The sequence below is a fragment of the Gymnoscopelus microlampas genome (genome assembly GCF_963454915.1).
Source record: "Gymnoscopelus microlampas genome assembly, chromosome: 17".
NCBI lineage: Eukaryota > Metazoa > Chordata > Actinopteri > Myctophiformes > Myctophidae > Gymnoscopelus > Gymnoscopelus microlampas.
In genome coordinates, this window is record NC_139954.1 from 45,546,253 (window position 1) to 45,561,297 (window position 15,045).

General features: G+C 40.9%; 1 protein-coding gene across 1 annotated transcript in view; it reads left to right on the plus strand.

The window, feature by feature from the left end:
• Nucleotides 1–15,045, plus strand: part of kif5c (kinesin family member 5C) — a gene marked incomplete at its 5' end in the record, with an annotated part of 80,119 nt that overhangs the window by 51,097 nt on the left and 13,977 nt on the right. The window contains 3 exons of the mRNA XM_084085422.1: nucleotides 10,517–10,585; nucleotides 13,294–13,500; nucleotides 13,990–14,136. Coding sequence (XP_083941548.1) covers nucleotides 10,517–10,585; nucleotides 13,294–13,500; nucleotides 13,990–14,136 — 423 coding nt within the window. The remainder of the gene's footprint in view (nucleotides 1–10,516; nucleotides 10,586–13,293; nucleotides 13,501–13,989; nucleotides 14,137–15,045) is intronic.

The following is a 15,045-nucleotide window of genomic DNA, read 5'->3' on the forward strand; positions in this document are numbered from 1 at the left end:
AAATCAAACGGGACGTTGTGCATAATGAGTACTTTTACTTTTGGAACGTTAAGTATATTTTGATGCCAATACTTTTGTACTTTTACTCAAGTAAACTTTGATTACCGGACTTTTACTTGTAACACAGTGTTTCTGCATGGCAGTATTGATACATTTACTTAATGAAAGGGCCGATCTAAATTGCTCACAGAATGATGGATCCTGCAGTAATGTTAAATAAAATGTCCATCTAGTAGCATGTTTTGGACAATTTTCAATTATGAATACACAGAGATTGGCATGGTGATCTGATAAAGACATGTTGATAATGTCCGTCTTTTTAACACAGTGAAAAATATTAGCAGATATTAGTATATAGTCTATTCTTGAAAATGTTCTATGTCTATTTGAAAAGAAGGTGTATTGTTTTACACTTGGGTTATAATTTCTCCAAACTGTTTGTGTTTTGTAATGAAATCATCCAGTCTAACCAAGAATTTCTTTTCTAATATTTTTGAGAGTTGTGGTAGCAGGGAAATGGGTCTGTAGTTTGTGAATTGCTGTTTATTTCCAGATTGGAAAATTGGAATTATCTTTGCTCCTTTCATTGCATTTGGAAAGGTGTCAGTGTTTATTGATAAGTTACAAATATAAGTGAAAGGTTTGACTATGCTATCTATTATTTTTTTGACCAGTGACATGCTGATGTCGTTGCAGTCGGTCGATACCTTGTTTTTGCATTTTATCACCATTTCCATTCCTGCTCCTCCACGTCTTTCAAGTATATTGAACTTGGGTTACTATAGCCTAGGTCTAGATGTCGTCCACTGTTGTCGGGTTGAGTTGTGATTTTGCTCGCGAGTGTTGGCCCTATGTTAACAAAAAAGTCATTGAAACCATCAACAATGTCTGGCATGTTGTCTATTGTTTTTTCCTGGTCGATGAATTGCTTTGGGAAGCTTGGTTGAGATGTGCCTTTTCTTATAATCCCATTTAATCCCATTATGTTCCATAGTCCTTTTATGTTGTTCTACACCCAGGAAGATGTTCTTGGAGGAGTTGAAGCCGGCAGCGTAGGGCGGGCGTAGGGCGGGCCGGCGGTTCTGGAAGTTGGCGTGGGGTCTCTGGTACAAAGCAAAGTGGCTTTTCGTCCTGTCCCCGTTGTGGTACATGTACCTGTGAAGAGAAGATGAAACAGTGGTGGGAACACTGTGGTTAATAAAGCAAGCTTGCTACAAGCTGATCTTTAAAACTGCAAGCAACAGCAACACGTGGACAGTGCAGTAACATGTAGCTTCTTTTTTATAGAAATGCTTTACTCACAAGTTTATGCTATTATAACATTATTTGTTGTAATTAATCCACTAATGCCTTATCTAGTGTAGAGAGATGCTGTCTTTTACTTTTAATACATATATCACGGCGAAATAAAATAATCATTAGATCAACCTGGCCAGATTATGATGTACATAAATTATTTGTTTATTTCTAATGACGAGCGACATGGCCGCAGTGTGAACATGATCAATTTGATGAATATTGATACATTTACGTTTCATACCCCAGGACAATAAGCTCCCCATATTTGACCTTGGAGGCCAATGAGGAGGAGATAGATACTAGGTACTGCGACATGTTTGGTTCCTTCAGAGGGAGGGCGGTGCAGGGCTCTCCCGACATGTTTGGTTCCTTCAGAGGGAGGGCGGAGCACGGCTCTCCCGACATGTTTGGTTCCTTCAGAGGGAGGGCGGTGCAGGGCTTTCCCGACATGTTTGGTTCCTTCAGAGCGAGGTTGGTGCAGGGCTCTCCCATAGCGAAACACTCCTCTGTCACCTGCTTCAAAGTCTAGTGGTTGTTGCTGTCCTTTACACCCCACTTAACCTGCAGACATTACAAGAAAAACTGAGATTTAATTCCAAAATGAGACATCCTCCCTTTAACGGCTTACGTCATGTATACAGTATACTACAGTGTTCGGTGAATAGCGAACATAGCCAATCTTCATGCTCAAAAGCTTGTGAGCTATCTTGTAAATCTAAATGTTTTCAAACATTGTGGACATTTTTGAAATGTAATGAAAATGTTTGAAAATGTCCCTCTACAATGACATGCCCAAATTAGAGACACCACATTTAAAGTTGTTTATTAAACTAACACTTTTATAAAAGGCTGAAGTAGGTCGAGGTAAAACCCAACTACTGTATAGATACTTTAGCAGTTACTGTTATTAATGGTTGTTACTTAATTAATAGTAACATTTTGAATCTTTCAAAAGTAGCTGATCTACAAGGTCACATTGCTTCACAACACTGTGAGCTTGAAGATCTGTAATAATAAATCTGAATCTATAAAGTAACTTTTAGATACATTTTTCAAACAATTGTAGCACAGGAAGAAGTGCAATATTGTCAAACCGGCATGACACACAAGATACCTATCTATTTTGTGAGCTATTATAACCTATAGACAGACACACTACATTATGTTTAGTTTGTATTTCAGACAAGAAATACAGGGAGGCTCTACATTTACTTACATTAATTAACTACTGAAATAAAAACAAGTTCACTGAGCAGCCTTTATCAGTAGGATAACGAGTTAAGGAAAGTTGACAGAACAGTTTAGCTAGAATACAATGTTGCTATTCATTCACTGCATTGTAACACAGGGTGTGTGTGTGTGTGTGTGTGTGTGTGTGTGTGTGTGTGTGTGTGTGTGTGTGTGTGTGTGTGTGTGTGTGTATGTGTATGTGTATGTGTATATATATATATATATATATATATAGATATATAGATATATATATATAGAGAGAGAGAGAGAGAGAGAGAGAGAGAGAGAGAGAGAGAGAGAGAGAGAGAGAGAGAGAGAGAGAGAGAGAGAGAGAGAGAGAGAGAGAGAGAGAGAGAGAGAGAGAGAGAGAGAGAGAGAGAGAGAGAGAGAGAGAGAGAGAGAGAGAGAGAGAGATAAAAGAAAACAATTGACAAAAAAATCAAAAGGAAAACCTGGACAATTTTCCTTACTTACTTGACTTATCTTGAGTGGGATATCCAACAACGGCTGGGTAGAAGAAACTAACAGCTTCTCAAAAGTAATGTTTTGTAGTAATTATAACAGCTCCTCCGTTCGGTCAAGTCCTCAAGCCTCAATGTCTGAACTGAGGTTCATGATGTGCTATTTATATGTGCTGCTCTCTCTTTCTCTCTGATTCAATCATTTACTGTTCTTTCATATACAGTCTGATCAAAAACCTTTTCAGCTCAATCAATCATTTACAGTTCTCTGACAATCAGCTTGATCAAAGTGTTATCTCTCTCTCTTTCTCTTTATACAAATCAATTCAATTCAAAGGTCTTTATTGGCATGAGAAGACATACATTTATATTGCCAAAGCTAAAGTGGAACAAAACCATTTATAACAACGTAGGTACAATTACATGCGAATAAAGACATTTGTGAACAGAAAGGTGTTACATTGGAACTATCTTACAAAACCATACACATTTTGCATTTGCCATCAGAAAAAGTTATACATCTATGTAGGAAAAGTTGGCATAAATATTTCAATGTTTTGCATTCACTTCACTTTGTATAAAACCGTTTGGACAAATAGCAGCAAAGTATTCAATGTATATAAAGTTAGTTGCTCTGTTTGTATTTACAGTATATCTGTATACCGAGATCACTTGGTGCAGACAGTGCAGAAATACACATGTATTCCATTAGACATCCTTCTCCTGTCACAACAGCTCACACATCTTGATGCTGTGTTTGCACATTGTTGTACTTCACCCAGCAGATATGGGCGTTTTCTGTCATTAATCATGTTTTCAAACTCTTCTTGGGTGATTGTAATCGTGGAAAGTATGTGTCTCTCATGTCTTGGTACAGTGGGCAAGTGGTTAGGAAGTGTAGCACAGTTTCTACCTAATTGTATGTGCAGTGGGTGCACACAGTAGCCTACGTCTTCTCTTGGGTGCTAGCTCTGCTATGGCTCACTGAGTCTGTACATAGTCAAGGCTTTTCTTTGTTTTTCGTCGGTCACAGTCCTCAGGTATTCTGCCGCTGTGTATTCTCTGTTTAGGGTCAAATAGCCGTCTAGTTTGCTCTGCTTTTGGGTTGCCTCTTTCCAATGTGTAGATTTGTTTTTGCTGTCTTATAATTTGGTCTCTCTCTCTCTCTCATGCACATGTGACATCTTCAAGCGGATTCTAGCTGTATGCTGTAGTCATATTCAGTTGGCAGGACTCAGGAGAATATTATTTTTTTCTACTTCTTTCTACTTTCTACTTCTAAACATGAATCACCATTCATATTTTGAACTAAATGATGCTTTCAAGTTACAGAAAATACTTTTTTGGTTGAGGATAACAATTCTGAACAGACACACTATATCAATGATTATCAGAATATAGTCTTAACTTTTTAAACAAACAACTATTTTTCTGTTTTAACCTACAAATATCACCTTATTTTACATCTAAAATGTTCCTTTATAATGTTCAGCAAATTACTTCATAATGTTATTTAGATGTCAGCCGAACATCCTTAAGCCTTCCATTGTGTTAGGGTCATTTTTGACCAGTTTTCAAGTTTAAATAGGTAAAAAGTACCCTTTACATTTCTTTATTGGAACGAGGCTTCATGATATCCTCAGAAATAGCCATTTTAACGCAACAACATTATTTATCATCATTTTAATTCATTCTCATGGTCTCTATAAAAAAAGTGACACTTGTGGTGTTAGGGTCCGAAATGACCCGGCAGAGAAGTGTGGCTCAATTCCCCCCAAATTATCAATATTCAACGCATACATGTTTGAGAGTGAGAGAGACTTGTCCTCAATTAGCATTTGCTATCAGGAGTAAAATAAAGTTTGAGTTTATGAAAAATAAATGACTTTTTACCTTCTATGGTATACGGTTCAAAAATGACCCTAACACACCAAGTGTCACTATCTTTTATAATATATATATTTTTTTATTTTATTTAAAAAAAAAAATTAAGTTAAAAAACTAAAACAAGTATTACAAAAAGTGTGTTCTAGTGTTAGTCTATTAAAGCTAGATAACATCATTATCCATTGTCTTCATTATAGGAAATGTAATGAGTGAATTTTAACATTTTTATAATTGAAAACAAGATATATTGAAAGATGAAACCCTAACCCTAACCCAAAATAATATTTAAAAAAGTGTTTACATGGATATGAATGCATAACAAGTCAGCTATGAGGTGGGAGAAAATAATAAATGTTTTCTTTTTTTTAATTGTATTTTGGGCTGAGTTAAATCACGGGTCAAATTTGACCCGCTAACACTACAAGTGGATGCAGGTTTCTAACACAATGCAAGGGTCTCCTATATTATCTCTCTATTATGATTTCATAACAGTTCTATAATGAGATTTGCGTTAATGCTGTCATAACAAACGACACTGAGATGGCCAGGAATCTGTCTATTCATGTGGGATGATATACACGTGGGACATAGTGTATAATTGGTGGTAATATAATTTTCCTTAGGCGGGTGATTAGGCTAATTGGCCCCAAAATCCCTCTTCAGTTAGTGGTAAACATAAACATTGGCCTGCATCCAAGCAAAGCCTTCCTTCAAAACACAATTAGGTAGGTGTACCGTTTACATCAGGGGTGTTGCAGCTTTGAGGATGGAGAGGGCCACTATATTTCCACACTCACTCCAGAGGGCCACTATATTTACACACTCACTCCAGAGGGCCACATTGCAAATACTGTCGGGCAGAAACCTCTTATCTTCGTATGCTAACTTTTTTCGTAAGTTAATGCCATTGTATGACACCGCCACTGATCTTCTTTTCTCTACCCTATCCTCTTCTCTAGACCATCTCTGTCCCCTCACCACCAGGCCTGCACGCCAAACTCCACCTGCCCCCTGGTTGTCGGACTCAGTGCGTACTGAGAGACGGAGCCTGAGAGCGGCTGAGCGCAAATGGAGAAATGGCAACCTCCCGGAGGACCTTCTTACCTTCCAAACTCTCCTTTCTACCTTTTCCTCCTCTCTATCAGCTGCTAAAGCTGCTTTCTTCTGCACTAAAATTCAGGCTTCTGCTTCCAACCCTAAAAAACTATTTGAAACTTTCTCCTCTCTCCTGCAACCACCTCCCCCTCCTCCCTCCTCCTCCCTCCTCCCTGACGACTTCGCCAACTTCTTCGACAAGAAGGTGAACGATATCCGATCCTCCTTCACTCCTCCCCCGGCTGACGCCCTGCGCACTACCCACACCTGTCTGCCTTCCACCCCTCCCTCCCTATCTTCATCTACTCCTCCTCCCTCTCCCCCACCCTCTCTATCCCACTTCTCTCCCCTCTCCTCTAAAGAGGTCCTTCTCCTTGTTACCTCTAGTCGCCCCACCTCATGCTCCCTGGACCCGGTCCCATCCCCTCTGCTGCAGTCCTCTGCACCTGAACTCCTTCCCTTCTTAACCCACCTTATTAACACCTCTCTGACGTCTGGCTACTTTCCCTCTGCTTTCAAGACTGCCAGAGTCACCCCCCTCCTGAAGAAACCGACACTTGACCCCTCTGAGATCAAGAACTACAGACCGGTTTCCCTTCTATCCTTCCTATCTAAAACTCTCGAACGTGCTGTCTTTAAACAACTGTCTTCCTACCTCCACCAGAACAACCTCCTGGACTCCAACCAGTCGGGGTTCAAAGTGGGTCACTCGACAGAGACTGCCCTCCTGGCAGTGACGGAGTCGCTCCATGCCGCTAGAGCGAACTCTCTCTCCTCCGTCCTGATACTCCTGGACCTGTCTGCAGCGTTCGACACAGTGAACCACCAGATCCTCCTCTCCACCCTCGAGGGGATGGGTGTCTCAGGCTCTGCACTCTCCCTGTTTGCATCCTACCTGACGGGTCGCTCCTACCAGGTGATGCTGAGAGGGTCTGTGTCAGAACCACACAGGCTCACTACTGGGGTTCCCCAAGGCTCGGTTCTGGGTCCTCTTCTTTTCTCTCTCTACACTACATCTCTTGGTGCTGTCATCCACTCCCATGGCTTTTCCTACCACTGCTATGCCGATGACACCCAGCTGATCCTCTCATTCCCCCCCTCTGACACACAAGTGGAGGCACGCATTGCTGCTTGTCTGGCTGACATCTCGGAGTGGATGTCGACGAACCACCTGAAGCTCAACCTGGACAAGACCGAGCTGATGTTCATCCCGGGGAAGGGCTGTCCTCACCGAGACATGGCCATCACCATTGAGAATGCTGTGGTGACGTCAACTCGGACTGCGAAGAATCTGGGTGTGACCCTGGACGATCAACTGTCGTTCTCGGCTAACATCGCATCAGTGACACGGTCCTGCAGATTCCTCCTCTACAACATCAGGAGGATTCGCCCCTTCCTCACGGAGAAAACAGCCCAGGTGCTCATCCAGGCTCTTGTCATCTCCCGCCTGGACTACTGCAACTCCCTCCTTGCTGGTGCTCCGGCATCAGCCATCAGACCTCTGGAGCTTGTTCAGAAAGCTGCGGCTCGTCTGGTGTTCAACCGCCCCAAGTTCTCCCACACAACTATCCTTCTCCGTTCTCTGCACTGGCTCCCCGTAGCAGCTCGCATTCAGTTTAAAACCCTGGTGCTAGCCTATAGAGCAGTGAAAGGAACAGCTCCTTCTTACCTCCGGGTTTTGGTCAATGCCCACAACCCTTCCCGACCACTCCGGTCGGCCACCAAGGGGCGACTGACTCCCCCGCCACTCAACGGTCCTTCTGGTCGATCGACACGGTCACGACTTTTTTCTGTTCTGGCCCCACAGTGGTGGAATGAACTTCCCACTGATGTCAGGACAGCAGAGTCACTGCCCATCTTTCGCCGCAGGCTGAAAACCCACCTCTTCAGGAAACACTACCCTTCCTCTTTGCCTGGCCTACTTATTGTTAACTAGTTGTACGAACTCTTGTTTTATTTTTGTATTGTTTTATTGGATCTTGTTTAGTCGATACACTTATTTGTTTTAGCTCGTGCTCATTTGATTTTGCCATTTTTGTCTCATCTGTTTAAGAAAGTAGGTAGCTGATATATTGCACTTTTACCTTAGTGCTAGGTATACTCTTGGTTGCTTGTTTTTGCAGGAAATGTACTTAAAACTTCTGGTGATTAGTAGTTTTCGTTCCCTACCTATGTTGAATACACTTATTGTAAGTCGCTTTGGATAAAAGCGTCTGCTAAATGACTGTAATGTAATGTATGTCACACAAAAGTAGCAAAAATAGCCGATCTACAAGCTCAAAACGCGTCGCAGCGCGACGCGTTTTGAGCTTGTAGATCTGCTATTTTTGCTATTTTTGAATTGGAATCCAGATTTGTTTTTTTGCTGTTTTTGAATTGGAATCCTGAAAAGTAATTTTTAAATTTAATTTCAAATGCATTTAGTTATACTTAAGTTAACTTTATGAACTTAAATACAAACACATTGGATATAAAAAAGACAATGGAATTTTAATACTAGTCATTAAGATACTAATGTAGACTGAAGTAATTAAAGCGGGTCATGTTTGCATGTTTGGAATTATAACAGCTGAAATCAATAATATATCATTATTCCGATATTAACCTGCGGGCCGCATTAAGTGAAGGTGAAAGTCCGGGCAAATACCCGTTCACTTAAATGGAGTGTTAATCCTTCTGCAGGAGTGGAAATAGCGACACCATCTCTAGGCCATTAATGAGAACTGCAGCGTTTTAGTTACTTCCTCATTGGCTTCAAGGAAATTAGAAAACAAGGAAGGGACAGCCTAGGGGGCGGGCCGACGCCATTGCTTGCATGGTAGACGCCATTGATGCGCATGGGAGGCAAAACTGGAACAGGAAGTTTGGTGAAATACAATGAAGTCTATGGCAGACAGCTGGACCCATACCTCTATGAGCTGGACCAGCTTGTGAACAAACACTATTTCTGAACGTTTGTGTCCTTTGTCAGATAATCGGTTCAGGAATATAAAAGAAGACATATCACAGGCTTTTGTCCAATCAATTCAGTTTTTTTTTAGCACGTTGTATAATTTTATTGAGGCGTCTAAAGGAATGTATCATCCGTTGACTGTACAAAAATCCTCTCTGGCAGTGTTGCCAGATTGTGAGAGAGAAATAAGCAACCAATCTAGGAAAACAAGCCCAAAAGAAGCACCGGGGGCCAGGGGATGGGGAGATGGAGCAGGGACCCCCTACCCTACCTCGACCCCTACCTCGTAGGGGGGGGGGGGCAGCATATATTGTATAATTATGTATACAATTGTGTTTCATAAACATACATGTTATTGTGCATCAATACTATTAAAAATAATAGACAGATTAATATATTCATGCTTTTATATTTAACATGCATGTACAGGGTACAGTGAGTAGGGTGGCCGCACTGCCATTTATAAACATCCTTTATTAACCGAGAACAACAATCTGTCAATTGCACAATAATCATGTATACAAGCTATTCAAAATGGACAGAATCATTTATAGATATCATCATTTATTTAATACATAAATGTGGAAAATGTTTTAAAAAGATATATGAAGACAAATGGATATTTAAAAACATATATATATATCAAATATTTGTATATATATATATATATATATATGATTTATTTTTATTTTTATTGTCTAATAAGCAACAATTTCGTGGACCCCCTGCAGTACCTCGTGGACCCCCTAGGCGTTGCGGACCCCTGTTGAAGACTTGCACTAGGCCATTATGAGCACTTTAAACCTTGTATACATTGAAAATAGCCGATCTACAAGCTCGAGCTTGTAGATCTGCTATTTAAAAAAAAATCTTGAAGTAAAATGTGAAATATTGAGGATTTTTGAAACACTAACAACACAAATCTGGTACTTTCAGATGGGGGTTAGGGACAAATACATATTAATTAGAGGGTCCATGACATAAACATAATTAAGAACCACTGGTTAAAATAATTTTAAAATTGTGAAGCCCAAGTCCAAATAATCAACTACACTTTAGAAAAAAGCCCATAAAACCGCAACCACCAATTGACAAGCAACTTCACAGAAAAATAAGCCCAAAGTCGCTTATAATAAGTGGACATGGCAACACTGGTTTCTGTCTCGGCAGTATCGCCTACTTTGTGCTCTTTAGATAGCTCAATAAACTTATACAGTGGACACATCGAAAAGCAACACAGCAGAAAACAATGTGTGATATGTCTTCTTTTATTTTCCAGAAGCAATTACTTTACAAAGGTCTCAGTCATTCAGAAATATATTTTGTTCATGAGCTGATCCACCGGGCTCTCATTAACTCCAATGCATTCCACTGAACTCACGGCTGCAGTCTGGCTCCCATGGTGCGACGAATCTGCCGGCTGGAATTGCATGATAGCGAAAATGACGTAGTTGACCCTACCTTCTTTAAATATATCTTGATTGGCTTCATTTTCAAACCCGGATCCTTGCCGCCTGGGTCCATCATGACTCATTAATCTGTATCCTGTAAGTCATATGCTGAGTCATGGTGTCTCTCCTTGTGTTTCCAGGATGATGAGATCAACCAACACAGTCAGGAGGCTGAGAAGTTCAGAGAGCAGACCATTGACCAGGATGAGGTAATCACACCTGTCTGATACGATTACACTTCACACCTGTCTGATGCGATCACACCTGTCTGATGCGATCACACCTGTCTGATGCGATCACACCTGTCTCATACAGTCCTGTTTTTATTCCAACAAGGATGTGTACATTCATTGTTTGTTTGTTTATTTCATTTTTTTATTTCATTTAATTATTACATTAATTTAGGATCAAATTACATCAATGTGGAATACACACGTCATCTATTACAAAGAAAACATGAATAGACATACGTCATACAGAAGAAAAAAGTAATATAGGCAATGTACCAAAGAAAAGAAACAACAAAAGCATGTCACAATAAAAGCCATAGACACAAAGACATACAACATATTGAATGGACCCAGCATCATCATGACTTGCATAGTGCACATGCACAGTGACCTCGGTTATGTTAGTGCCGGGCGCCATCTAGTGGCAGAGAATGGTACAGAATTTGAATTTGACTACACAGGCTCAGAGTCATTTCCATAAGAGAATAAAATAGAACGGACATACAACTGTTATATTTATTTCAGTGGTGGACAAAGTATATACTCAACTCAAGTAAATATGAATACTAAATAAGTATTCAAAAGTACAAATTACCTAGTACATTTGAAATGTAGAACATTTCCCCAAAATATTTAAAAGAAAATTCAGACATTTTCAGAAAATAGCAGATCTGCAAGCTCACAATGCATCGCGGCTATTTTCACTATATTTAATATAGGGCTTAAGTAGTTAATTGCTAATATATTTTTGTACATATAGTGTAGTCAAAAAAAGTTAGAATATGGAGATAAGATATTATATTGTATTTTCATAGTATAACAGTAGGCCTACAACATTAGCCCTGCCTGCCCCCTACTCTATACTCTACTCTACATAGAATGATGTTTCTCTAATGGACAGTTCCTTGACAAACGCAGGGAAGCCATTTGAATGAGAGCTGCATTTCCATGGTAACGCTGCTATCATGGCCCTGTGAGTGTTGTGAAGTGGTTTGAACGCAGACAGTGTGCACAGAGACAGTAGCTGTTCTATCACTTTAGTCCTTCAGAGTCAAGTGCTCGTTAAGATGAGGCTTCAACAGAGTACAGTGCTTTGTGCTGTTGCTCGTTAGGACTGTCATGATGAGGACATTTGAGTTGACAATTAATTGTCACACACATAATTGGGATAAACGATTTAATTGTGTTTTTGGCATCAAACATTAGAATATACTGTATGAATAACAATTGAATTTCCGTTTGCCTTTTTTCATGATAAGAAATTGCACGGTGCAGATATGACAGATAACTTAAATATACAAAGGAATTGCTGACATATTTAATAATGTTATACATCATTTTTTAACCCATTGAGACCTGAAGCCGATTCTACATGTCTCCTAAATCTCAACAGTTTTCCGAAAAACGTATGTTTCTATATCAGTGGTTCTCAATCTTTTTCATGTCAAGGACCCCCAAAATTATATGTATTTGGCCGCGGACCCCCATCAAAATGTTTTGTTCCAGGGACCCCCAGAAGCAAAGATTTGAGTTAAAAATGTTCGCTTTAAAAATATATATATTCAAAGATTTGCACACATTTTCACAAATTTTCAAAAATAGCAGATCTACAAGCTCGTAGCGCGGCACTCAGTGCCGCGCTACGAGCTTGTAGATCTGCTATTTTTGAATAGCCCAAAGTGTAAAATAATGCTTTTTAGCTCAAATCTAAAAATGACACAGTTCCAGGTCTTAATGGGTTAAATAGCAGAAATAGCTGATCTACAAGCTTATGGCGCGTCACAAAGTAAGCTTGTTGTTTGAAAATATATGAGCATTTTTCAACAGGGAAACAATTTTGACGATTATGCGAAATAGTTGCGATTATGTAAAAATGCCACAGTAAAATGACTCCCTATTACTGCAATAGGACACCTCATGGGGCTTATTTTTTAATATATAACTTTATCCAATTAGTATATCTTTAGCTTTATTATTATTGTTGTTATGTTGTGTTCAACAAATCAAACCATGGAGGGTCTCACTCAGAAATAAAAATCCATGTTCTAACTTTTGATGTTTTTCCATAAATTAACGCCCTACTTCATTGGTTCTCAAACTTTTTTGTGCCAAGGACCCCCAAATAGACACTTATTAGCCCGCGGACCCCCATTTGAAAAGATAAGCCAGGGACCCCCATAATAGAAGATTTTTACGGCTCTCTAGCAGTGATTTTCAACCTTTTTAATTTCAAGGACCCCCAGTTTGACATGCATTAGGCTACAGACCCCCATTTAATGGCATGTATGTCTCTGGGACCCCAATTCATATGGTAAAATCAATGTTAATTTAACTCTGAGAGTGTACAAATGGAACCAAATGGACCCGTTAGGGTCCATTTGGTTCCATTTGTACACTCTCAGAGTTACAGACCCATAAAGGTCCATTTGGTTCCTGTCCATCATGTAGCTGGGGACCCCCTGGAACCCCCTCAAGTACCCCTGGGGGTCCTCGGACCCCACTTTGAGAACCAATGCCCTACTTCACGCTAAGGATATTACACTACAGCGTCACAAAAACATCAAAAGTAGCAGATCTACAGGTTGCAGCTTTCGCAAAAAAAACTTATTTCCCCCACTTCTTTAACCCTGTAAAAACCTGTGATGTGACAATAATAATAAAGTGGACTGTGATTGATTGTGCTCCAGATGCTGGCCTCCAGCCGCAGGGACTACGAGCGCCTCCAGGAGGAGCTGTCCCGCCTCCAGAGGGAGAACGGCTCGGCCAAGGAGGAGGTGAAGGAGGTGCTGCAGGCGCTGGAGGAGCTGGCCGTCAACTACGACCACAAGAGCGTGGAGGTGGAGAACAGGAATCGCCACAACGAGCAGCTCAACGACGAGCTCAACACCAAGACGGTGAGTTGTCATCGCTGCCCTCTGCTGGTCAAATGACTTGAACCCCAGCGTCGCTATTCTGGGGGAAACATTCGGCGAAAAATACAGTAGCAGAGGTGTAACTAAGTAACTAAGTACATTTACTCAAGTACTGTACTTAAGTACAATTTTGCATCTGGTTAAGTGGAAAGAAGCGCAGCACTAACGTAACGAGGTGTAATGATTGGGGGCGTTCACTGCACATGCACTGATCTGCAAACACGCACGTGACGTTTATTTTGATATGGCCAATAAATGTATTCTTTGGCCGTAATCTTAATCTTGCCGGTCACGGTGGCCGGCCCAAGAATTCCCTGGCGTAACCCTGATGTGTGTGTGTGTGTGTGTGTGTGTGTGTGTGTGTGTGTGTGTGTGTGTGTGTGTGTGTGTGTGTGTGTGTGTGTGTGTGTGTGTGTGTGTGTGTGTGTGTGTGTGTGTGTGTGTGTGTGTGTGTGTGCGCGCGTGTTCCAGAGCACTCTGGAGGGGGTGCAGAGGGAGCTGTCTACCTTGCAGGAGCTCAGCAGTCACCACAGAAAGAGAGCAGCAGAGATCCTCAATCTGCTGCTCAGGGACCTCAGTGAGATCGGAGGAGTGCTGGGAACCAGCGACCTGAAAGCTGTAAGCAGTACCCACACTTATATACTGTACCTACCACCCTCACATACACCTACCACCCTCCTACATTACTTCAAAGATGTAAGCACCCACATACAGTACATACCTTACTTACATGACCTCAAAGCTGTAAGCACCCATACATATACCTACCATCCTCCTACATCAGTGGTTCTCAAACTTTTTCATGTCAAGGACCCCCAAATTGATACTTATTAGCCAGCGGACCCCCATTTGAAAAGATAAGCCAGGGACCCCAATAAGAGAAGGTTTATATACGGCTTTCTAGCAGTGATTCTCAACCATTTTAATGTCAAGGACCCCCAGTTTGACATGCATTAGGCTACGGACCCCCGATTAATGGCATTTATACCTCTGGGACCCGCATTTACAGTATATTATAAAATCAATGTTAATTTAACTCTGAGAGTGTACAAATGGAACCAAATGGACCCGTTAGGGTCCATTTGGTTCCATTTGTACACTCTCAGAGTTACAGACCCATAAGGGTCCATTTGGTTCCTATCCATCATTTAGCTGGGGACCCCCTGGAACCGCCTCAAGTACCCCTGGGGGTCCCCGTACCCCACTTTGAGAACCAATGTCCTACATGACTCATTTACACTGTGAAATGTTCATTTCTTTCTCTAAGTATGTAATTAGCTATGGCCCAGGAGCCCATCTCCTGTTTCTATCTAGAAAGAGGACGTGACATCACCCCATTGAAAATAATTGCGAAAACCTCTCGAGATGGCGCCGCCTGTCTATTGAACTCCATTGAACGGTTCCTCAAGCTACTTTATAGCAGATCTACAAGCTCAAAACGCGTCACATCGCACCGTGTTGTGAGCTTGTGATTTAGGGCATTCATTTATGAACAAAACAAAAAGTTTGATATATGGAGAAAGATAT